Genomic DNA, 23,639 nt, shown 5'->3' on the forward strand with positions numbered 1-23,639 from the left:
TCCCAGTGTCAGGCTCCCACAGTAAGTCACAGGGTTTACCCAAGTCCACAGTGAGCTCACCAAACGAACATCTCCACCCAATCCACCCACGGTGGCTCGCCTGTCAGGGACGGGCCACAGCAGAAGGATGATTAATGTGCCACCTCTCACCCCCCACTGTAAATTAGAGAGCGTGGGTCGAAACTATTTTTCTTAGTGAGCAGCGCGCTTGTGGCTAAAAAACGGGGCAAACACTGTTTATCATCTGCCTGACGACAGCCCTCCTCGGGGCAAATTAACCACGCGGCCATATCGACTGGCACGGGCCGGGAGTCAGTGCCCCTTCACTTTGATTAATCTCTCCGTGTTCCTGTTCCAACTCTATCAAAGTAATCTAAGTGAAGACACACAGCATTGATCTGTAAACACAGCATACTACTGTGCCCAAAACACACACACACACAGACACACACTGAGAGGGAAAGAAGCCACAACAACAGGAGCTTCTCCTCAAGTTATGATTAACAAAGGAAGGTTATTTGCATGCATTATAATTGGCAAACATATATGTAATTGTAAAATGACCAGATTTGGAGATACAGCGTCAGTTTGTGACTTGTAATTCAGCTCATAACCGAGAACTTTATATAAGTGGAAAGAAAACATCCAAAATACACATTTGGGTGTATTTTGGATGCAAATAAAAAACATTTCTAGTCTTGTTGGTCAGATTACTTCTGAGGGTGAAAATCAAACATGAACATCAGACTTAAATGTTTCCCTTCTTCTTCTGAGCATCATTGACTCGGACGTAAAGAGAAAGCATGAGGACATGGAGGCAAACAAAAAGAAATCACCTGACCTTCTGCTGCAACATCACGAATGGGAAACGTGGTCGTACAGAAGATATGTTGTACTTTGAGGTATGAACAGCCCTCAACCGTTCCACGGAGGGATGAAGAGAAGTTTGGCGAAGGTGGCAGCTTGAGCTCATTTATCCAAGAAATCCATACAAAATGTTGTGTTAATCCATCTCTGCACCGACTGCACCACATATGCAAAACAATTTGTTTTATGTGTAGCCTTGCCAGCGTGTTTGGCAGACAGTGACTGAGCATTTTTCATTGTGTTATTTCTGATAACTCATGTGGATCGGCTGCTTTAAATCCTGTGGCGTGACACTTACAGTACCCCTGCTATTGTCAGTGTTTTTACACGGAAGACAGATGGTGCTCACATGCAGTTCGCATTAAACAGGACAGGGCAGAGCCTTACAAGTGCAATGTTATTGGATCTCTGGGGTCAACGTGGTTTCACACAGTTGTGTGTTGGTGGGACTTGCTTGTGACTCGCGCATGACAGACTGATTTTGTGGTGTCAGTCAACATATTTTTGTTGAATAATCTATATTTTGCAAATTTCTGACGGTAAAGAAGTGAAAGTGACGGGTGAATTAAGTATATTTTTTAACCTGAATACAGACAAATTGTAAGTAGTTTAAGGCTGTTGTGACATGAGGAATAGCTTTAGTGTGCTGGATCACTGCAGATTTTGCTTTTAGCTGCAACATGTGGTCAGCATGTTTTGAATTTCCATGATCTTGCTGAAGAACACACGGTTTCAATGAGTTTGACATTGTGATGTGTGACTGATAAAAAAAACTGTGTAATTGAAGCAACAAATACATCACAATACTCAATTGTTTTAAAATTCTCTGTTCTTTACACATTGTCACTTGGCTCATTTGTCATTTTAGGCAGATTAAGTGTGGTCTGCTGTAATGTGGCTTGGATTATCCAGTTCATTCTCTTCTTCATTGTTTCTGCTATTTCTGTTCATGTATTGTTCTAAAGATGTTTTATAAACATTGTCATTTCACTTGAATACATCTTTACATTTCTGGTGCTTTTTTATCTTTATATTTTCCCACATTGTTATATAAAACACACAATGTCTTTTGAAACACTATGCTATATACATAAGTAATGTTTATGGAGGCTCAGGGTTTGGTGTTGGTCTTTTTTATTCTTAATAAAGAACATATGCAAATATTATTAGCAGCCGATGTCACATATTAATTTACATTTCTGGCATAATGAATAACAGTTTTAATGGAGCAAAAATAAGAAAAAAGAAACGTTAATTATATAATGATTGTTTGGCCATTTCTAGCTGTATTTTCTGAGTAATTGTTTTAATTTGTATTTTTTATATATTTCTGAGATAATAATAAAATAAGGAATCTCTAACTAGGTTTATAGCAAATATTGTTTGGCAATTTCTGGCTATATTTTCTGAATATTTGTTTTAATTTGTATTTTATAATTCACGGCACTTGTTTATGACGTGCCCCAACATCCGCCTCTGACGTCATCAAGATCAGACAACATGGCGGCGTCCTGTGTCCGAACCGTGGGATCGATTTTAGGAAAATGTGGAAATTGCAGCTCGAGCTTAAACACGGTCACGTCGCAGTTAAGTCGACAGGTGAAGTGCGATTTTATCTTTGCTGAAGTAACAAGTTGTGTTGATAAATCCGACGGGAAGTCGTAGAAATGGACTGAAATGGACAAACACTGACGTCCTTGAGCTAGCATCATGTTAGCATCCTTTGGCTAACGGTACATGTAGCATAATAACTGCCCTTTTCCTCGTTTTCAGGTCCTCAGCAGGCGGATATGTGTGAGCTCTGCCCTCCAGAGAAAGAACCTGGCGGCTGCAGGGCCAGAGAAGTTCACGGTGGAGTTCATCCAGAAGCAGGTGGAGGAGTTTAACATCGGGAAACGTCACCTGGCTAACATGATGGGAGAGGATCCCGAGAACTTCAGCCAGGAGGACATAGATGTAAGTGAGCTGCACTGCTGACATGCAGGTGCTCTCTCTGTGCGTGTCTGTCATGTTCCCACAGGGGCTCACAATGAAGCACTGTTTTTATTACAGATCTTATGAAACTCAGTTAACAGAATAATCTCAGTTTCTGACATACATGTGTTGTGATTTGGTTAATAATTCCATAATGAAGGAGAATACAGGACACATGTTTCTGGGAATGGACAGATGTTTTGTAAGCATGTGTATCAAGCCAATATCAATATATTATAATATCGAGGACTGCTGGGCCCTGGAATACGAAGCAGGATTTGGGGTTATTAAATACACAAACATAACTGTAGTCTGGTGTATCGTGCCCGAGATGAAGCAGTGATGAGATGAAGCAGTGATGGTATAAACCTGTTCATTTATATTCACACAGTTGGCCTTTTATGTGTCCAGCTGTCCTCTCATTTGTCAGTTTGAACTTTCAGCCTGGGGTATGCGTTTACCTTCTGCGTGTTTGTCTAATATTATAGTTTCCTCTTTGTTTGTAAAATATCCTCTGGCACCAGACTTGTTTGTGATTGTTCATATGCTGCACACACCGTCCCTCACGGGTGTTAAGCCAGATAACCAAGAGACACCCTGGGTGTGTAGTACAGGCTCCACAATTACTAATATTATAGAAGTTCATTCATTCTTCTCTCATGTCCATATTTAATAAAGTTGTATTTGCTCACATGATTTAATCATCATTCAATAATCACTTTGTTGCAGCTTCTCTTAATATGTTATGGTAGGAAGTGCAAATTTCTGTTTATATATTAAAAACACACCAATGAGCCTGTTGCAGTGGGTGACATGTTCCTTTATTAGCACCATGAACACACACACACACAGGAGTTTATTTAGACTTAGTCCCACACACACACACACACACCATCCTGCTGCTGGAAATACTCACTAGAACACCGAATGTGGATTAATCCTCCACTGACAATAGGCCCCACCAGTTGTGCTACTTCCTCCTGTTTGTGTAACATTTGGTAGAAACTACTGTGAGCAGCTGTTTAAGCCTTTTTAAAAGAGAAATGTTTTACTGCTACTGTAAGACCCGACAGGCTGGTAGCTGAGTGACAGAGTAGGATCGATATTCTGCTTTTATGGTCGCGTAAAGAGCAAGATTTGTAGCTGCCACTTTTGAATTCGAGCCGAGCCAAAGTGTGACAGAGGCCATCTGTTCTATCATTTTACTGCGTTATTGTCCTGAGAAAGAGCTGCTGTGTGTTTACAGGCAGGAGTGTGTTTCACAGACGTCTCAGAAGTCTTTTTACATCCCTCTTGGTGTCAGATAGCTCATCAACATTCATCGTCATGAGCCGGAGTTTAAAAGCCACAAAGCATTTTAAACATTGATTAAGTTGCTGGAGAGTTTAAAGCGGTGTGGTCTCTTCACATCGTCATCATCGTTAGCATCAGGCAGGTGGAGCCACCTCTGGCTAATCCGCTGCATCGGGGATATTAGCAACGCCTTCACACACGTGCTTATTCCAGATTCTGGCAATACATCAGCCCTCGCTGATGCAACCATTTAGCTTGATTTCCCACTGTCCCCTCACCCAGTCCCCAGTGCCCCTCACACGTAATGAAGAGAGCTGTTGGCTCCAGGCTGTGAAAGCCGAAGCGACGGCTAGCAGCCCGAACCTGGATGTGTGGAGGGAAAGGGGAACATCGGGGAGGACTGGAGAGGAGAGAGGGACCGGATGAAACCCTCCGCCCCGTTTAGAGTCCAGACTCCTCACATGTGACGCTGACAAAGACCCTGAGAAATCCAAAGGATGTTTACCGGCACGGGGAGATATGAACACTGGCCACAGACCCATAAAGAGCCATACATTTAATGAAGAAAAAATATATATATATATCTTAACATAACTGCTAATACCCAACTATTACTTTGAGCCAAGATTCGGCCTCCAGTCAGCTTCCGTTAACACGAGTGAAACAATTATAACTTCAGCACGGACTGTGGAAATGGACGTTTTCCAGACATTCTGTAAAGTAAACGAATTAAAGCAAACGTTGGTCCACAGCCAAGTGGACAGTGACTCATTATAATAATCTCTCATAGAGCAACATGTGAATGATCGCTGCAACTACAGACTGACATTAGTTAGTTGATTATTTACATTTATCAATGAATCGTTTCGTCAATAAAATGTCAGAAAATAGTTTTTAAAATGTCCGTAGTGATTTTCCCTTCACCCCAAAATAATTACATTCGTGCTAAAAACAATTTAGATTTGTATTATTTCATTAGTCGATAAAAAGAAAATCAATTGTCAGTAATTCAAATAATTTAGTGTTTGTTGAGAGACTAAAGAAGAGAAATAAATAAATATATATATATATATATATAAATAAAAATCTATATATAAATATATAAATATATATAAATATAAATTATTATTTTTTTTCTTCTTTTTGTCTCCTGGCCTGGTGAAGCTTTGTATCTCACTTTGTGTTGTCGTGACGGAGCGTTTAGATTTGTTCACCCGGCTTGTTAAACACACAACAGGATTGATTTCACCGTGTCCTTCGTATCTGTAACACTGGACTCCTGCGACGCGGCGCTGCTCGGTGTTTTTCTGGTGCCGGTTGGACTCGTTCCTCCTCTGTCATTCCGTTGTCTCCCCTCGGGGGTCTCTGGCATATTGTGCTGAGGCTCAGGGGACACACAGATGTGTCTTCATCTGTTCCCCGCTTCTCTCTGCCTGTCTTTCCCTTTTCCTCTTCTTTTTACCCTTTAACTTCTCTTGCTGTCTCTCACACCTTTACACACACACACACACACACACACACACACACACACACACACACACACACATCTCTCGACCGGCCCTTTTCTTCCTGCTTTCCGTCGTTTTGACAACCTTAAAGGCAGCAACCTGTTCCCTCCGTGCAGCACCTGCTGCCTCACTAATTGAACCGACAGAGAGGAAGGAAGAGGAGGAAGAGGAGCGCAGAGACGGAGGAAGGGAAGAGATGAACAGACTGTCTTGATGAGTGTGGCGGGGCCAGCACACTTTCTGTCTCCCTCTCTTCTCTCACACACACATTTCCAGTGCCATCTGTAGCCCTGCTAATCACACGCACACACAGAGCAGAGGATGAACTTGGAGTGAACTGTTGGATGTCCACAGTGTCCTCTGCTCACTGTCAACTGGGCCAGAAACTTGTGCCTTTTTCTGCTAGTTTTCTCCTCTAACTCTCCAGTCACACACACACTCACTCACACACACACACACATCACGCTCGCCTTTTTGTGAACCCGCAAGCAGCTTGCGCCTCCTCTCGTCGCTTCCACTGTCGTCCGTTGGTGTGACCTCCGTTGTTCGGACATGTTGTCGTGATCTGCCATCGACGCGTCTCTCAAACTGCCATTTTCTTCTCCTGTTATTTATTCCTTTGTTTCCTTCCTCTCGCCAACAGAGGAGTATAGCGTACCTGTTCCCCTCCGGCCTGTTCGAGAAGAAAGCCCAGCCCCTCATGAAGGTACGTCTGAGTGGGTCACAAAGACATTTAAGTTTAAAGGCTGTACATTCTTAGATTTTAACTTATACCTATCAACGTTTTGTTCTGCACATAAAGACATTTTATTGACTTCGCACCAAATCTCTGATTTCCTTTCCAGCATCCAGAGGAAATCTTCCCGAGGCAGAGAGGTGTGTCATCTGTGACATTCTGAACGTCTACATAATTGTGTGTTTTGTGTGAACTGGTTTCCTGTCTTGTCTTTGAAGCTGTCCAGTGGGGTGCAGACGGGCGGCCGTTCCACTTCCTGTTTTACACCGGCAAACAGTCCTACTTCTCCCTCATGCATGTGAGTACTGCAGGCAGGAGCTGAAGCACAGAGCAGCACTGTCAGGTTTTTATGTGAGGTGGAGGTAAATCTTCATCCAGGCCGAGTCCCTAGTTCTTCCCCCCCCCCCGCCTCCCGCACCCTTGGGTCATATCCTATTCAGACGGAGTGAGTTCAGAGAGGGCTGCGCTGTCCCCGAGGAGCGGCAACGTCGGATCCTCTTTTCCACATGGAGAGCTACAGCTGAATAGAGCCGGGGTGAGAGAGAGGTGGGAGAATAGAGGACGGTGAGAGGGAGGGAGGGAGGGAGGGAGGGAGGGAGGGAGGGAGGCCGCTTTAAAGGAATACCTGCCTCTACCTGAGCTCCAGAGAGCTGAAGGTAGATAAATGGAAAGAAGGGTGAAAGAGAGAACACGGGCAGCTGGGAGAAAAAGGGGCGTATTTGTAAGATTATAAATAGTTTTTTGATTGAAAAAATGTCTTTTGTCCTTTTTTTAAAAACAGAAAGAACCAACAGGGGGCTCCAAATCCAACACTGTGATGAGAACATTAAAGGATGTTTAATTTAGTCATTTGAACGTATAAATGATAAAACATAAGACGCTGAGCTCCCATAGATGAACAACATGCATCGCGTGTTGTGTGAGATGGTGGAAATGAAACAATGTGTCCGGGATCAAAATCCTGTTTGAGGCGCATCTGGCTTGTCAGGCTTTGTCCCGCCACGGGGAAGGACTCCTCCATGGGGATTTTGGGGGGGAGAAGGGGGAGCTGCTGCACCATTCACACTGCTCCTCACATCTCAGCAGACCTCCTCCTCTTCCTCCACCTTTTGTTGTTGTCACACGCTCGACTGTGATGCTGACCTTGTTCAAAGACGTTTCACAGATGAGAGGCGTGTGTCTGTATCTAAAACACAGAGCGGGGTGTGATCTCTGAATATTAGTCCCAAGCTCTCACGTCTCTCACACACACACACACACACACACACACACACACACACACAACATTGTGCCCTGCAGCCACAATCTGCACCCCCTGCTGTTGGATTAAATAGGTATGTCAGACATGTCTGAGAGCTCATTCTGCAGGTTTGCTTGGTTGCAGGCTCAATCACTCCCTTTTACACTTGTGTTTTCTTCCACCTTTCCTCTTCCTGTTTCCTTCCTTCCCCTCTTGTGTCCATTTCACCACACACACACGCACACACACACACATATGTCAGGAGTGCTTCCAGGAGGGGGCAGTGGCGTGTAAAGCAGCCTCCCCGGTCGGCTGCTCTCCTCTGGCTGTTGTTGGGCTCAGCCAGCGTGGCACATTAACCCGCTCACTGCTCCACTGAGCCCTTTATGGCCTCAACCCCGGGGAACCTGGACACACACCTTCCCCCCCCTTCCCTTTAACCCCGTGCATATCCAATAAATGCAGCACATCCAGGAGCAGATAAATACACCAGAGAGCTCCGTCCTCTCACAGCTAAAGCCTTGAACTTGGAGGTGTTGCCGTGCATATAAAGACTTACTGAATAGAGCGAGTGGAGCTCTAGCTGTCTGTCTCTGTAACAACCTCGACTTAAATGTATCCAGATACTGGCCCTCTCCTCTTTCATCCAGCCAATCCATGCGAATTATTCCTCGCTACTGTTGTTCCCGCTGTTTGCAAACGTGTAACGCAAAGCCCTTACCCCCCCTCCCCCTCCTCTTTTTTCTATTACACTTTTTTTTTTGCAAAGAAAATTGGTTTTTGCTTGATGTTTTTTCTGTCCCCCCCCCCCCCCCCCCCCCTGCCTGCTCCTCCGGTGCCCCTCTGTCGCTGGTCGGAGTGGCAGCGGATTAGGCACACTCTATCAAGAAGGAATTAAACAAACATCTGGTGAATAATTGACGGGGAAATGAGTTCTCACCCAGGCACTGGGGGGCTGAGGTGGGGGTCCCTGCCTCGGGGACGTGACCGGCATGCCCACCCTCCCTCCCTCCCTCCCTCCGTCTGTCTGCGCCCATCACCGTGACACACTCCCCCCCCCCCCCGGGTTATTCCCAATGAGAGTGATCTAATGACGAGTGAGCCCCCAAACTGTCCCGTCATTTATTTCGTTTGGTGCTTTTGATTTTCTTTCCAGCTCTGCTTCAGGCCAAATACAGACACGGGTCGGTCACTTCAGTCCACAAACTGTGACGTATATTTATAAGTCTATTAAAAAAACATAAATTAATTTAGTGTCATAATTAATTGGCCAAAAAAGGTTCTAATACTGCAGAAATCAGAATAAATGTGAATTAAAATAATCTATTTTCTCTTTTTCCATTCCTTTGAGATGAAGTTAAACACCAGACTATAAAGGACTTTGTTGAAACATCTAATGGGAAATAAACTTTTATATTTTGTACAGCACAACAGAATCGTGTCCAACAGGACCTGATAAACCTGTAAATACACACGTCTCCCAATGTAAACGCAGCAAATACAGTCTGATCTCCCTCTCGTATGCTAGTCCTGAATCTGACTGACCCAGCAGAAAGGGCCACGCATGAAAGGTTCCCACCGGGGCCGATGCCAATTTAGACAAGGCCGTGGGCCAGCCGACGGGTGGCCAGCTCGCCCTGCATGGCTGCTGCTCTGAGGAAGAGGAAAGTTCTCCTCGTGTGCGCCCCCAATTCAATGTGAAACTCACCAGGAATGCGGTTATCTATCGTTTAGTGACGTGTGTGTAGGAATGTGTCATCCTGAATGTGTGTCTGATGCATTTTACAGGAATTGTACGGCAAAACCCTGACGATAGAGAAGCACCAAGATCGTCTGAGAGCCAAGGGACTCTTCTCCAAGGACACCAAGCAGATGTAAGTAGAGGAACCCTTCAGATAGGAGGGAGGTGAACAGCTCCTGAAACATACCGTCAGTGTTTTCTGTCTCCATCAGCTCTCTGGGCACAAGCAGGTGGCTCACAAAGGAGGAACTGGAAGTGCTGCTGGTTGAGACAATCTCCTCTCATGATGTAAGGAGTCTCATTTCTCATCGTTTGACTCCACCGCTTCTCTTGAGTTTCACTTTAAACACCTTTTTTATTTTGCTCTCCTCAGTACAATCGCTTCATCCAGCTGATGGAGCGCCTGCTGTCCATGCCCTACTGCGCCACAGAGGAGGACTTTGTGCTGCGGCACCGCCGGACACTGGAGTCCCTGTCCAGGAAGCAAATGGTGCCGACGCTGGAGCGAGATGAAAGGGGCGTGGCCTTCAGCACGGCAGATGGTAGACACACTGACAAATGTCTCATAAATGTCCAACTAAACACATTTACTTTTAGTGACTTTTGAATCAGTTGCTCCCTTTGTTGAAACTGGAGATAAAGGTGTGTTGCTCCTCTCAGGTCGGAGGAAGACGTCCACCTCCTCTGTGGTTCTTGGAGACTGCGGCTCTGGACGCATCACCATCAACAGCAAAGACTACCTGCACTATTTCCCCGTACTGCAAGACAGGTAGGAGAGCTGTGTGAGTGTTTCCCACATGGCAGGCTCTCTGCTGCCTCGTTCGTAGATTCTTTAAAATGCAAGACGTGATGTCCTCCCCTTCAAAAAAAATTAAAAAGCAGCTTTTCCACTCTTCACAGCATCGCCTCGCTTTTTATTTATCTCCTAGTTAATTACACAGTTGAGTGAGTGCGTGTTCGTGTGTGCGTGGATGTCCAGTGTGAGGACGAGCTGTAATTGGAGCAGAGAGGTGACAATTGACTTTGTCAGCAGCCATAGGCCATTCAGCCTGAGACGCCATCCAGAGCACACACACACACACACACACAACCTTATCCTTCTCCTGCTGAGTCAGAAGTCCCTCTGTAATATGTGGTGGTGAGATTGTTAAAGAAAGCTCTTCACAGTGCTGGGATCCTCTCTGCTTGTCTAAAAAGTCACCCAACCAGACATTAAATGAGCTAAGCCCCCGCCGTTGATCCCACTATCTGTTAAATAGCACACACTCCTGCTCTGCCGTTCACTTTCTTTGATCTCCTGGTCATTTTCCCCTTTTCCTCTTTTCCTCCCGCTCTCAGAGAGCAGCTGATGTTCCCGCTTCAGTTCATGGGCATGCTGGGACGCTTCGACCTGGAGTGCACCGTGAGCGGCGGCGGGCGGTCCGGCCAGGCGGGGGCGCTGCGGCTCGCCGTGTCCCGGGCCCTGCTCAGCTTCCTGTCTGAGGGGGAGGTGGAGACCATGAGACAAGGTGGGTCTCAGCGTTGTCAGTGAACTCTGTTTTTCAACAGAAATCGCTCATTAATAAAGCCAACCAGTCAAATCTCAGATGTTGAACACATTGTCTCAATCAATGATATTGTCTCAATCGTGTTTCCATTCGTCTCTTGTTCCTCAACTTGGACCTCCAGCTGGTCTGCTGACCCCCGACCCCAGAGTGAGGGAGAGGAAGAAGCCGGGCCAGGAGGGAGCGCGAAAGAAATTCACCTGGAAGAAGCGCTGAGGAAGCAGATCGCCTCCCCTGAACTCGAACATGAAACATTCAGGCCGACGTCTGGTGTCGGTGTTTCCCAGAAGCCCCGTCACGTCAGGTTATTTAAGGTGTTGGAAGAACACACTCAAAGAGAGAACAGGCCGCCATTCTTCAGTACGCAGCCCCGACTCAACAAGCTGCAGTGAGCCTCTTCAGCCACCAGATGGAGGTGTGGGTCAAGGAACAAGATGAATATGTTTGTCAATATATTAAACAGTGTTTTTCATATAGAAGTACATGTTTCCTTTGCTTGTGATTACTTGAATGTGTAACTTTTAGATGTTTTCTTGTGTCAGCATTTAACTTTGTTCATGACTTTAGACTTATAATACATTTGCAGATGTTTGGCATTTGTACTTGATTTATTTAAATTGAATTATTAGTTGATGCTTAAATTATCTATTAGATTTCTAATCAGTTGATTCAGTGATGAACTTTTCCGTACCTGCAGGTTTGCATCATGTCATAACCAGCTTCAGCCACCAGATGTCGCCAGATGCACATGTTGAGCATGCGCGCTTCTGCTGCTCATTATGCGAATATAAGTATCTGTTCAGAGCAATTCGGTTATTAATGTAATGGATCTGATGAATGAGGAACAATGCTCGCTGCACTGCGTCTGCTAGAAACACAAAAACATCTTGGAAGAAGGATTAGAGAATGTGTTAAACGGTGTAAGTTTACAGTGTAAGATACATGTCCTGTTATAGACATTATATGCTAATTAATATTGTGACAGGTGCGATGTCTACCTGGAGTGGGTGAGGGAGGCGGAGGCTGGGGTGTGTGGTGGAGGGGTGGAGTCCAGACAGGCGCACCAGACTACAACCGGAATAGGAGTCAGTGTGAGGGGGATGAGCGCAGCAGCAGCTCGGCCCTACCTGTCCTCCGTCTCTCACTAAGGTTGGAGGCGAGGTAGCGCCTTTAACTGCGGGTTTTGTGCTGTTCTGGTCCAATGGAGGCAGCGGTGCTGAACCACGCCATGATGGCAGAGGTGGACTGCAACAGCAACACCCTGAACGCCGAGTTGGAGGTGAAGAAGCTGCAGGAGCTGGTCCGGAAACTGGAGCGGCAGAACGAGCAGCTGCGGACCCGGGCGAGTAGCTGCTCGGGCGGCCCGCACGGGCTGTCTCCAACCTCGGCACGCATGCTCGGCAGCGCCGAGGGATACCGTCTCCCCAGCCCGCGGCCAATGTGTCAGTCGTCCTTGGGGTCATTCTCGCCCCCGGAGGAGCCGTTCGACTATTTCCACTCGGGCGGGGATGGAGCGGAGGAGGAGGACGGATCCGAGCCGTCGGTTCTGGATCAGCTGGAACTTTTGGATTTTGATTCTCTGTGCTGCTCAGACGAGTCTGATGAAACATGGTAACTATTTAAATGTGCAACCATGTGTTGCTTTATGCGGTAGCTTTCAGTCATGGTGAGCGTGCATGTGTGATTGCGATGCTCCTCCTGTTAATTACGCCTGATTTCCTCATTGTGTCTGGATGCACCAGCCGGTCCAGCCTCCTGCTGCACAAAGACACACACACACACACACACGTTGGAAGTGAATTAGCTGAGAGGAGATGCTACTTGTTATCAGGCTGCACTAAGCTGCCATTCTGCCTCTGTGCGTAAAATTATGTTTATCATTGGTGCCTTGCTCTACCTCAGTGCCACACAGGGACTCGAACCCTAACAGTACTTTAAGACCACACATTCCATGAGATGGTGTGATTGTTGAGCTTAAATGTCTTCTGCAGTCATTTATTGTCTTCTTCCACTGACGCAAACATTTGATGTTGTTGCAAAGACACCAAATCAGGAACTGAAGTTTCGCTCATGATGTTGCAACCTGCAGGGTGACCTGACTGACCATCTCATGCAAATACACCAACTGGAACAGCTGAGTTTAACCAACAGTTCTTTTCATTAGTTCCCATTAAATTCGCTTTTCACTTAATCAGTCAGGTTCTGTTTAGAACTTCACATTACCTGGTTTTTGAGTCCAACAATGAAGAAACCTGAATGTATTCAAAGATATTCATAACAATATTTAAAACCCAATGATCGATTCAAATTACAAGTTAATCAGCTATGCACTGCAAACATTGCTGTATGTATCCAGTGATGGCGTGGGTGATTATGATTTACACTCCAGTTAAATAACCGTCCTGCATTTATGAAGTTCTGATGTCTGTTTTGAAGAGGTGTTGCAGTGTGTCGTGCTGTTGTATTGCAATACACTGAGGGGTGTTTCTAATATGTTGCCCACCCCATGTGAGGAGATCAAAGTCCTCTTTGAAGAGTAAAGAGGGACTGATTCTGCACTGCAGCACATTCTGATTCATCCTTTATTTGGCGTATTCACATTGCAGGCATGTCTATGAATAGTAGCGGAGGTGTGTTTGTGTCTCAGCTGATGCCACTGAAGGTTGTAATCTATAATTCAGATCGCTCCGTGTTGCCCGCAGAGCAAAAACGTGGAGGAGAGAGTTCAGGGCTGCCAGTTTATATCTGATCCGCTCCTCTTCCTCATAATCTAACCGGCTGATTAATCTGTGCTCACAGTAATGCAGCCCTGCTTTTATAAAGAGCTTGCCGATAAGGCCCTCGTTTAGGGCTGATTAGCATGGAAAGCATGAACTCCCACATGTCGGCATCAAAGAGATCACAGCTGCTAGCATGGCTGCACACTCCTGCTCACCAATGATTCTCCAAACTCCTTTTATCTCCTTTTTTTTATTTGAAGCATTTCAATCTGTGTCTCTCTCCAGGTTGTACGTGTCATCAAAAGCCAGAGAGTCCCGAGACGACTCCCTCACACCTCTGCAGTGGTGCCGGCAGGCTCTGGACTGTCCCAAATCAGAGGTGGAGGCCGCCAGAAGATCGCTGTCCCTCCGCCTGGAACAAGGTACGAGACCCCCACACTGTTTGTGCAGCAAAAGAGCCGACAGTGCGAGAGACTGTTCTCACGGGGTGTTGAATTAGAAGTTATTGTGCATCAACACACGGCTGTGTGCTGAGAGCGGGGGTGTTGGAAGGGTGGAGGAGTTTCTCTCCGTCTAATGAACGATGCAGGAAAACGTCTCTGGAGTTCAGTCTCCGGGTGTTTCGAGCTCCACATTCGTCACTTTTCCTTGAAAAAGAAATGCATCAGGAGAGTATTAAATGTTAAATTAAATTAAATGCATTTGGTTGATAAAATGTCAGAAGAACAGTCAGAAATGTGTTGAATGTACAAGAAGCGACTAGATCTAAATACACCTCCTTCATCACTTCACTGAGACTAATGCGCCTCAGCAGGACAGTAGACCTTCCACACTCTAATCTGTCCACTTCTTGTAGCATTAAGCAGATCAGGCCCGGGTCACCTGACCCACGTGTCTGCATGGTCACAGGCATCACTTCATAATATCATGCACCACAGAAGAAGAGGGAGCAGAAGTGCGGCTGCTGAGCTCCAGATCCAGGAGTCGGCCTGTTGAAGAAGATCCTGGTGTGAGTGATGAGTCACTGCGGAGGCTCCAGTGTGTGTGTGTGTGTGTGTGTGTGTGTGTGTGTGTGGAGGCTGAACAGGCAGCCTGAGGCCTCTGATGAGAGGAGATGGTGCTGCGGGGGTGCGCTGGTGTGAGGCAACACTTTCAAAACAACGTCTGGAGTCTTTTCGAAGAACTGCGTTTGTGCTGCACCGCTCTCTTTGTTGCATTAGTCAGTGGCCAGTTCATAAAAGCTCCCACATTTACTGATGAGGTCCAGCACTGATGTGGATCAGGTCTGGCTCTCGGCTCATCCCAACGATGTTGGATGGTTGACATCAGAGCTCTGTATGGAATGATGTAATGTCACATGAATGCACATAAATGGAGAAACCCGATTAAGACACAGGTTTGGTTTAACTGACTATTTGAGACATCTGAGTTGTTTTTATCAATTGAGACGACGTAATCGTGTATCACAATATCTTCTAAATGATTTCATCCACTTAAAGACAATAATATTATGGAATTATCTTATTATCCTGCCGAGTTGCCGCTGGTTGCACCAGAGGCGGTGAGGCTACATGCTACATGCTAACCGCTCTGTGCACCGCTCCGATCTCCCCACCAGCTCGGCCCTGCTGCTCTCTCTCTCTCTCACTCCCACTCTCTCTCCACAGTGAGAGAGAAAGGGAGAGCCGTTACCATGGAAACCGTTTACATGAAAGGAATGCACCCCCCCCCCTCCCCTCTTTTCGTGTCTTCTATTCACATCGACAGGTAGCAGAGAGAAATCCTCGTCCTGCATCCTCGAACACGCTTTAATAAGAGCCGCACATCTTTCTTTATGCATCTTTATTCCCAAGATATTCACAGCACAGGTGCTTCAAGCCAGCTGAAGTTTCCTCTCTCCATCTAAGAATAGTAGTGTGTGTGTGTGTGTGTGTGTGTGTGTGTGTGTGTGTGTCACTCAGCACCAGGTACAGCTGCAGTGTGTGAGCGGCTCTGTTCAGTTCAATGCTGCTTTGTCCTTTTGTGCTGAGCACGTGTGGAGCTGTTGAATAGAGCAGTTGGTGACAGTCACAGTGCTGGTGAGGTAACCGCTGCACAGTACTGCCCTCTCTTCCTGTGTGTGTGTGTGTGTGTGTGTGTGTTGCCTTATTGTTTGGAGGTGAGAGGGCTTCATTTCAGGAATTGTCTTTCATCTTCTGGATAAAGGAGTTAGTCCGATACCGGTGTGTGTGTGATAAGGATGTGAAGAAAGAATGTCGTCTGCATAGACTTTGCACTGGGCATCTTTGGAAGTGTTTGAATAAAAAACACTACATTTAATGTGTGAGAGACTAAATGGTGCTTTTCTAAATCGTGCTGCACCCTCACTTCTAATCACTTGCTCCATCATGAAAGAAAACGTATTCAGACACGTGCATCATGAGGCTTTTAATGCCTTTTTCTAAGGCGGACATATTGTTGTTTTAATTTTGACAAATCGTTCCTTTCCGAGGAAAAGAACATTTGGTCTTATGCAACCACATTCTGCCAGGAATGTGCTCTACTGCTTTAACTGAGACAGTGTCTGTGTGAGGAGAAGCAAGGTGGTGTATGGGAAGTGTAGTCTCAATGCTGAGAGGCACACTTGAGATGCAAAAGTAAAATCTGATTAAACGAGAAACGACAAAACAGGGAATATGTTTTGGAGACTTCTCAAGGCAACTTTTTTAGGACCAATGTTGCGTTTTAATTTAGATGAAACTCGAGGCGTCGGTTGTTTACACGATGTTGAACTAGACAGGTTTGTACTGAGCGTACTCAAACTTTATCTCGACATAAAAAAGAAGATAAAAGTAAAAAATAAAATGATAAATTTCTCGTTGATAAGCACCTCAGCATTAATTTCTACTTTAAAGCCTGCATTAAAGTATATATGTGTGTATATATATATATGACAGACATGATCCCTCAGCTCTGCCCGTGTCGCCTTAATGAAACATTGCATTTTAAAATAATAGCTTATACTCAGATGTGGCGCCTTGATGTTTAATAAAGAGAAGGACTTGTTCTGGTATGAATGTCCCCTCTGCTTGTTTCTCCTCCTCAGTCTCCAGGTGGCGGAGCTCCCTGTCCAGCCCCTCTCCCACCTCCTCCCCTGGCCCTCCTCTGAGGCGAGTGGCCGGAGTGTCCCCCATCAGTTCTTCCCCTTCAGCCAAACCCTGCTCCACTCCCCAGTCGTCTGAACGACATGGTAACTCAGGCCTTTTGGCTCTAGAGCAGCTCCGACAAATATTCGTATTATTAAACTGAAATTTCTCTCTTTGTCCTCCCTCCCTTTAGCTCCGTCCCTCTCCTCCCCGCTCCACCCGGTCCTCCATCGGACCCTGAGCCCTGTCGGGAAGGATCTCTCCCCCGTATCTGAGAGGACTCCCACGTTCCTCACTGCCAACCGCAGTAAGCCTCAGTGCTGCTTCTCCTCTACACACTGAACATCAAACTGAATGCGTTATTGTAATCACAACGTGACTGTGCAGGTGTAGAAGTGGGTCAGCCACAAGCTCTCTACATATCGTTTCAGCTGCGTTCTCATGGAAGTCTGAGAATATGTTTCAGCTGCAGAAATCAAACTGTGCCGCAGCCTTTTGTGCATTATTGGTGATGGAAAAAGATAATGAGGATATTTTACAACACATACAATTTCATGTATTCATTCATACAAGTGTTTTCTGGAAATGCTCTCTTTTCGGCCCTTACCCCAATACAATGTAAGTGTAAGGACCATTTCAGTAGTTCCAGTGAACTACCAATACAGTGAAGAAAAGATGTCAATTTTGGGTGGAAGATGACCCAGAAAGGGTGCAGAAAACGTCTCCACATAAGAGCAAAATGTGACAAAAGTAATAAGAATGATGGGAAGGATTATTTCCGACAGCACAGTGTGCAGATATCAGGAATATCATTAACCGGGGAGAGGTTGGTGTAACCTCTCTGATAGTATTTCTGCCTCACTGGTGCTTAATAGACTCTAATTCTCAGAGCCAAGTATCGGCCTCCATTAGTTTGGATCCTTCATCTTTATGTAGATGACACTCGAGAGCTTTTCTCATCACTGAGCTTCCAAAGCTGAGCGTCGTTGAGCTGCAGCGACGCTCTCATTTGTTTAACTCTGTCGGAAGCGAGCGGGGGAGAAGTGGCATGAATCAAACGTTCAAAAAGTTTTCTTACGCTGGTTTAATTCTTGTTTTTAAAGGCCACAGCCTCCGGCGCTCCGCCCTCAGTCCCCAGTCATCCATGGACGGTGACCTCGGTGCTTCATGGCTGGAGGACGACTCCATCACTCTGGGATACAAACTGCAAGACCTCACCGACGTCCAGGTCATGGCCCGACTGCAGGAGGAGAGTAAGTTGTTGACTCGGCTTCGATTCAAGGGACACGCAACACGAAGCAGTGCAGTAGTTTGGCTCTGCCTACTGACTGCATTTCTGTCCCCAGAACAGCTCCTGCTATGAGAAATAGTGTTTAATTAAAACCCCAAATTGTTGTATTGGTCTTTAATTTCAGTGGTCTCCAAACTGTGGGGGCAGAGACGGAGTATATTTAGGGATATGTTGAAGATAAACTCAGTTGCACGAAGTGATTTGATGATGGATTTCATGTTTTATTTGCTGTTATTTCAGTGTGTTGTAGTTGTTTCTGTGTGTACCAACTGTCTTCTTCTGCTGTCCATCCATCTGTCTCTCCTGTTCCCTCCTTTCTAATATTTTAACATATGGCACCAGATCTCAGAGCTCATCGCTACTTCAGCTTCATTAACCCCAGAAGGTGATGATTGTGTGTGTGTGTGTGTGTGTCATGTCCTTGTGTGTGTTGCACGCTGTACCTCATGTCTCGCTCCCCCAGGTCTAAGACAGGACTACGCCAGCACGTCGTCCATCCTGGCCAACCGCCGCAGCCAGAGCTTCACCTTCCAGCTCAGCGCCGGCCCCGACCTGGACGAGGAAGACGAGGACGACGAAGACTACGGCCTCCTTCCCCCGCCGCAGCCGCGCCTCACCCGCCTGCCACACTCCCACACCTTCTCCAGCGTCCGAGACTGGCGAAGAAGCACCAGTTCCCTGTCCACCCCACCTTCCACCCCCTCCACACCGCCGTACCCGTCCGCTGGGTTCGCCTTTCAGCCTCAGCTCCAGCCACTGGGACTGGGACTGGGCAGCCTCTGCGCAGTCGAGCAGCATGGCTTCAGACCAGGATCAGGTGAGAAAAGATCCGATACACCTACTGTACACCACCTGCCCTGCACCAAAGTCACAAAACCAATTGGCGACTATCTGATGTAGCATTTGGCAGCGGAAGAGCCAGATATTTCTCCTTAGGTGATGGAGGAGACCAACACCGAGCTAAAAAGAGACTGACTACTGCCACCCAAAAATACACTTAATACACTCAGGTATTTTAATATCGCGAGTCCATGAAGTTGAGGGACTTGCAGGAGACGGATCAAAATCAACAATGGTCAAACTAGCCTCTCAAAATGCAACTTCTTCTGAGTCTCACTTAAACTTTTCGTGTTGTGAAAGTGAAGTAGAAACATGCTAACTCTGTCTGTCAATGGAACTAATCAGTGATATCTGTGTTTATATCTTTTGTACGTGAAACATTTATGTCTGTATTTGCAAACATGTGTATGGCGTATTGTATTGGGGGCAACTTCATCACGGCATCCAGCCGAATATGAGAGTAAGTCTACGTCTTTCACTAAATTCAAAAAGAACTTAACCTCACAAACATTTAGAATTTCTTAGTTAACATCAATCCAACTTTAAACACATCTAATTTAAACCTATTAATTCATTACCTTTTAAATGTTCTTTCTCGTAATTTTCTTTCATTTTCACAATCCAGCCGGCCTTTCCTCTCTAATCACCCCCACTGATGTCCTTACCACTTAATAATAACTCTGTCTAAGCCTCTTGTACAACCACTTTAAGCCCTCAGACTGGCGTGAGAGAGTTTGATGGGATTAGGAGTGTATATCTGACTGAGGGGGCTGGAACCTGTTGTTACGATGAAGGAGATCACGGCCAGCTTTATGTGCCGTTTTAAGGGACGTAATAAAGGAACGGGCATGACCGACAGCCAATGCAGTATAGTGGTTTATTGTTAAGGCTTTTAGGACAGTAATCAGGTCTATTGTATTACGATCTGCCCTACTGCGTTGTTTAACTTCATTCATAGACGTTTGTTTGTCTGTCTCTGTCAGATAAGCTGCGAAGGAGCATGCCTAACCTTGTCAGAGCTCCCAGCATGCCTAGTGTGCCCAGTCCAACCAATCCTAGTGCTTCCCCTTGTTTGCTTCGTAACAGCCAGAGTTTTGATTCGTGCAGTGGGCTGGCTCGACTGCAGTCCTCCAGTGAGTTGAAGTGTTTTTCTTATTCACCTTTATTATTGTGAAATACACATGCAGCAAAAGGATCTAATTTCGTCTTTTATCCCCACCCGTCTCCAGTCCCCTCCCCAGGCCAGCTGCAGAACAGGGTCCAGAGCGTCGGGAACTTCTCCTCATTATCACGGCAACCACTGAAGGCCACCGCCTACGTCAGTCCCACCATCAAGGGCTCTGCCTCCGTGCCGACCCTCACCAGCCTCCAGTGTCTGAATATTGGCGGCGGGGGAAGTAACGGGGGCGTCAGAGGCATCCCGATGCTCAGTAAGACTCCTGCTTCCACCACAAACACGCCCCGCAGCAGCCTGCCCCGCCCCGCCTCCTTTGTTGGCACCCAAAGCTCCACCCCCCGGAGCAATGTGGGCCAACCATCACGAAGGTAAACCCTTTTACTACTGGACTAAATATAAGTTATTGCTTGCGTTCCTGTTAAGGTTGTCAAATGAGTAAATATCCTTATCTGTCTTACCAGGCTGACTTCAGATTTGACCATTTCTTTATTGTTTTCCTCAGTTTACTGACTCCTCCAAAGAGCTTGTCCACCCTCAGTGCCCTGCGTGACAGCAACTGGAGAGACGGCTGCTACTGATGAGTGGATGAATGGTGCAGTAGTGCAGTGGAAACCCCGCTGGCTGGGGTGACTCGCTGCACCTCAACGTGACCCTTTTCCTCGGGGACATTTGAATGGGTTTGACCAAAAAGTAACTGAAACCTTAAATCCTGCATAGAATAGTTTGACGTTATCCAAAAGGGCCACAACTGACCTGTCATCTATTCAATTCTATGCAGAATCTCTTCGGAGAAGACGGGTTGTGCGAGTGTTTGCATGTCGGGTCTGATTTTACTGACAGCTCGACACTCTGAGTTTGGTCCGTGCCAAGAGGGAGTTGTTGCCCTCGTGCAATAAACCACTGGCTGTGGGGTACTAGTTATACTAACCTGCTAAAGAGGGCTGCCAGTTACTATACAACTATACAATACTGTATGTATTTATACATTTATTTTAAATGACATTTTTTAACTAATCAGGTGTTTTTCCCTCTGGCAACAAGCGCCAGTGATGCTGCTAAAAATGAATCGGTTCCTGTTAGTTTGGGCACATTTGGTCTAAAGTACGTATTTGTGTACAAAGCTAACTATTAAGTGTGCTAATTCTATATTATTGTATAATTCTATATGATTGAATTTTAAACGTGACCAAATTTAAATATGTCTGACTGCGTTTACAAAATTGTCTCACCATAAAAGCTGTGCATATTAACACTTTAAAGTAGTTTAACGCCCTGAAAGGGATCTGTTCCTGTTGCACTTTGTACAAATCTCTGAACTCACTCAAGTTGTTATGTTCCGTTTACTAATGTTGGCACTTTCTTTTACATTTGATCTTCTGGATTTAAGGGGAGAAAACGTTTAAGGATTATTATTTTTTTGGGAAGATTTCACAGTTATACACGGCATAGTGTAGCACCCTTGTTTGTTTAAATGACCGTCACCGTGGCACTTTTCACTTAATCCTGACACTTTTGTTACTGTGATGGACTAAATGACTGAAACATTTTATTAAAAACACACTGAATTAAAGATGAGTTTCTTTCCTCACTGCTTCATGTTGACTATAAACCTGCATACTTTGGTTCCAGAACTAACACGCTCCAGTTAGGATGCAACAAGCTGTGATAATAGTAGGAGATATGTTGCCACCTAGTGGTAGAAGTATGGAAATAGGTTTAGATCCAGTAGGTTTACAATTTAACCTTTATTATAAAAAAAACGGGTTTACCAGAAGTATAATTTATTCTTTCTGCTTTTAAATCCCAACAAACAATTCTTAGTTTTATAAAACTGTTAATGTAATTAGAATAATTTACCACATAAATAAATGCATAATTCAATTGATAAAACGGATAAATAGGACTAAAATAATACATGTTTTGAAATGAATAGATTGAGTGTTGTAATTTAAAGTAACACACAGCAGTCTGTCAGTCACTGTGAAGGACATTTGAATTCTAGAAGGAAGAGTTTTTGGAACTACGGTTCCCATCGTGACTTTGGGGTGAAGACGCGGAGTGTAACGTTGCCACATGTGCGAGTTAGCTTTGGATACATTTTCCATAATTGGCACCATTAAATATGCTGAATTATCTATTAGAGTTCCCGCCTGCAGCATAGCCTGATCTGTACATCCAGCCATCACTGCGTCACTTTAAAAACCTAAGAAAACTAAACGTGATGATTATCAGGAGTTCTGGAGCTTTAAGAAGAATCTTTCTTTCTGGGATTTCTAAGCAGATTTCCGGAGGATTATTGCGACGGACATCAGAGGTAATGATATGTAATGATGATATGTATGTATAAAATATTTGATTGAGTCATTGGTAGAAAATCAATCGAAATGCTAAACTGTAAGCAGGAGGAAAGACCTAACAAGCCATATTATGGTAACATGTAAAAAAAAAAAAAAACTATAACATGTCAACAAAAGTGAAAAAAATCATATAGCATGTCAAAAAAAATGGAAAACAGTCATAGTATAGCATGTCGAAAAAAGTAGAAAAAACAGTCATAGTATAGCATGTCGAAAAAAGTAGAAAAAACAGTCATAGTATAGCATGTCGAAAAAAGTAGAAAAAACAGTCATAGTATAGCATGTCGAAAAAAGTTTAAAAAGTCATAGTTTAGCATGTTGATAAAAGTGATATAGCATGTCAAAAAAAGTATTAGTATAGCATGTTGAAAAGGCAAAAATGGTCATGGTATAGCAAGTCAAAAACAGTCGAAAAAAGTTTTTGCTTATGAAACCGACAGGCACTTTTGTGTTGGGAACAAACCTATCGTGCCACCAATGCATAAACATAGAGACATGTTATCTTTGTGGATTTGACTTATTATTAGAGTGTTGGATGTCAACAAGCACTGCACCTCATAATAATCAAACAAATACACCTCAGGTCTTCTGTCACTCTGAGCTATTTGATCAGAAAGGATAGTCTACTGTTTGGCTTTGCACGTTAACATACTACTGCATCTCACAAGGATTGAACCCATGTACCCAGGTCTTCTGATCCTCCGACCTATAACTGTGAGCTGTTTGATCTGACACTGCTCTGTGGTAGAAACATTAGTCTAATGTCTCATAGCTCATGGCCGATAGAGAACCGGCAGGCAGACTGAAAATTTGGGTCGATTCTTATGAGGTGTGGTAAGTTTAGAGTTCCAACATCCACAGAGGAAGTCAGACACACCAAGAAAGAGGTTAGGAGCGACAGAATCGATAACTCAGGTTAATGAAAGCTCGGTTGGGAATTTTCTGGTTCGATCCTTATCGTGTTCAGAGTTTTGAGGCCCGACATCGAATCACAAAGTCAAATACGTGGAGAGACATAACTTGAGTGTCAAGGCAGATGTGTTTAGGAGGTCTGTCTTTGGTCTGATAACCAAACATAAACTCAAATACACCAAGAAACCATTCAACTGTGTTGGGTCGATTAGCTCAAGTTGATTACCGACTGGCTCTAATTCCGAAGATTGCGTGTTCGATCCTTATCGTGTTCATTCTGTTTTGAGGTCTGACCTGCAATTGCAGAGTCAAAT

At 45.1% G+C, this 23,639-nt stretch overlaps 2 protein-coding genes and 1 long non-coding RNA gene across 4 annotated transcripts; 2 read left to right on the forward strand and 1 right to left on the reverse strand.

Annotated features, from left to right (window-relative positions):
- The first annotated feature begins 2,358 nt into the window (after positions 1–2,358).
- On the forward strand, positions 2,359–11,382 carry mrps9 (mitochondrial ribosomal protein S9). The gene is made up of 11 exons (XM_076094656.1): positions 2,359–2,466; positions 2,641–2,823; positions 6,286–6,348; positions 6,488–6,518; positions 6,597–6,676; positions 9,407–9,492; positions 9,572–9,647; positions 9,733–9,901; positions 10,020–10,128; positions 10,698–10,867; positions 11,028–11,382. Exons 1-11 carry the CDS (start codon positions 2,368–2,370, stop codon positions 11,117–11,119), a joined length of 1,158 nt encoding a protein of 385 aa, XP_075950771.1. The 5' UTR covers positions 2,359–2,367; the 3' UTR covers positions 11,120–11,382.
- Positions 11,383–11,524: 142 nt separating this feature from the next.
- LOC142952751 (SLAIN motif-containing protein 1-like) lies at positions 11,525–21,626 on the forward strand. 2 transcript variants are annotated; one of them, XM_076094655.1, is made up of 10 exons: positions 11,525–12,514; positions 13,909–14,045; positions 16,709–16,852; positions 16,942–17,055; positions 17,852–18,001; positions 18,382–18,424; positions 18,503–18,856; positions 19,966–20,012; positions 20,109–20,424; positions 20,559–21,626. In XM_076094655.1, exons 1-10 carry the CDS (start codon positions 12,105–12,107, stop codon positions 20,632–20,634), a joined length of 1,791 nt encoding a protein of 596 aa, XP_075950770.1. In that variant the 5' UTR covers positions 11,525–12,104; the 3' UTR covers positions 20,635–21,626. The 2 variants fall into 2 exon arrangements, with proteins under 2 accessions (XP_075950770.1, XP_075950769.1); XM_076094654.1 differs by lacking the exon at positions 18,382–18,424 and having other exon boundaries at positions 19,863–20,012.
- On the reverse strand, positions 13,288–22,612 carry LOC142952753 (uncharacterized). Its single transcript, XR_012954712.1, has 3 exons — positions 18,483–22,612; positions 17,827–18,105; positions 13,288–14,270 (listed from the first exon to the last, which is right to left on the reverse strand). It is a non-coding gene; the product is annotated as an uncharacterized LOC142952753 (long non-coding RNA).
- Positions 22,613–23,639: the final 1,027 nt, after the last annotated feature.

Source organism: Anarhichas minor, unplaced genomic scaffold, assembly GCF_050575085.1.
Source record: "Anarhichas minor isolate MPS153535 unplaced genomic scaffold, ASM5057508v1 ptg000018l, whole genome shotgun sequence".
Lineage (NCBI taxonomy): Eukaryota > Metazoa > Chordata > Actinopteri > Perciformes > Anarhichadidae > Anarhichas > Anarhichas minor.

Bases quoted from the DNA above. Each gene is read 5' to 3' on its own strand.
- mrps9 (XM_076094656.1), top strand. From the start codon at position 2,368: ATGGCGGCGTCCTGTGTCCGAACCGTGGGATCGATTTTAGGAAAATGT. The intron at 2,467-2,640 runs GTGAAGTGCGAT...CCTCGTTTTCAG, and splicing joins CGTCGCAGTTAAGTCGACAG to GTCCTCAGCAGGCGGATATG. The intron at 6,349-6,487 runs GTACGTCTGAGT...TTTCCTTTCCAG, and splicing joins AAGCCCAGCCCCTCATGAAG to CATCCAGAGGAAATCTTCCC.
- LOC142952751 (XM_076094654.1), top strand. From the start codon at position 12,105: ATGGAGGCAGCGGTGCTGAACCACGCCATGATGGCAGAGGTGGACTGC. The intron at 20,013-20,108 runs GTGAGTTGAAGT...ACCCGTCTCCAG, and splicing joins GGCTCGACTGCAGTCCTCCA to TCCCCTCCCCAGGCCAGCTG. The intron at 20,425-20,558 runs GTAAACCCTTTT...TGTTTTCCTCAG, and splicing joins GTGGGCCAACCATCACGAAG to TTTACTGACTCCTCCAAAGA.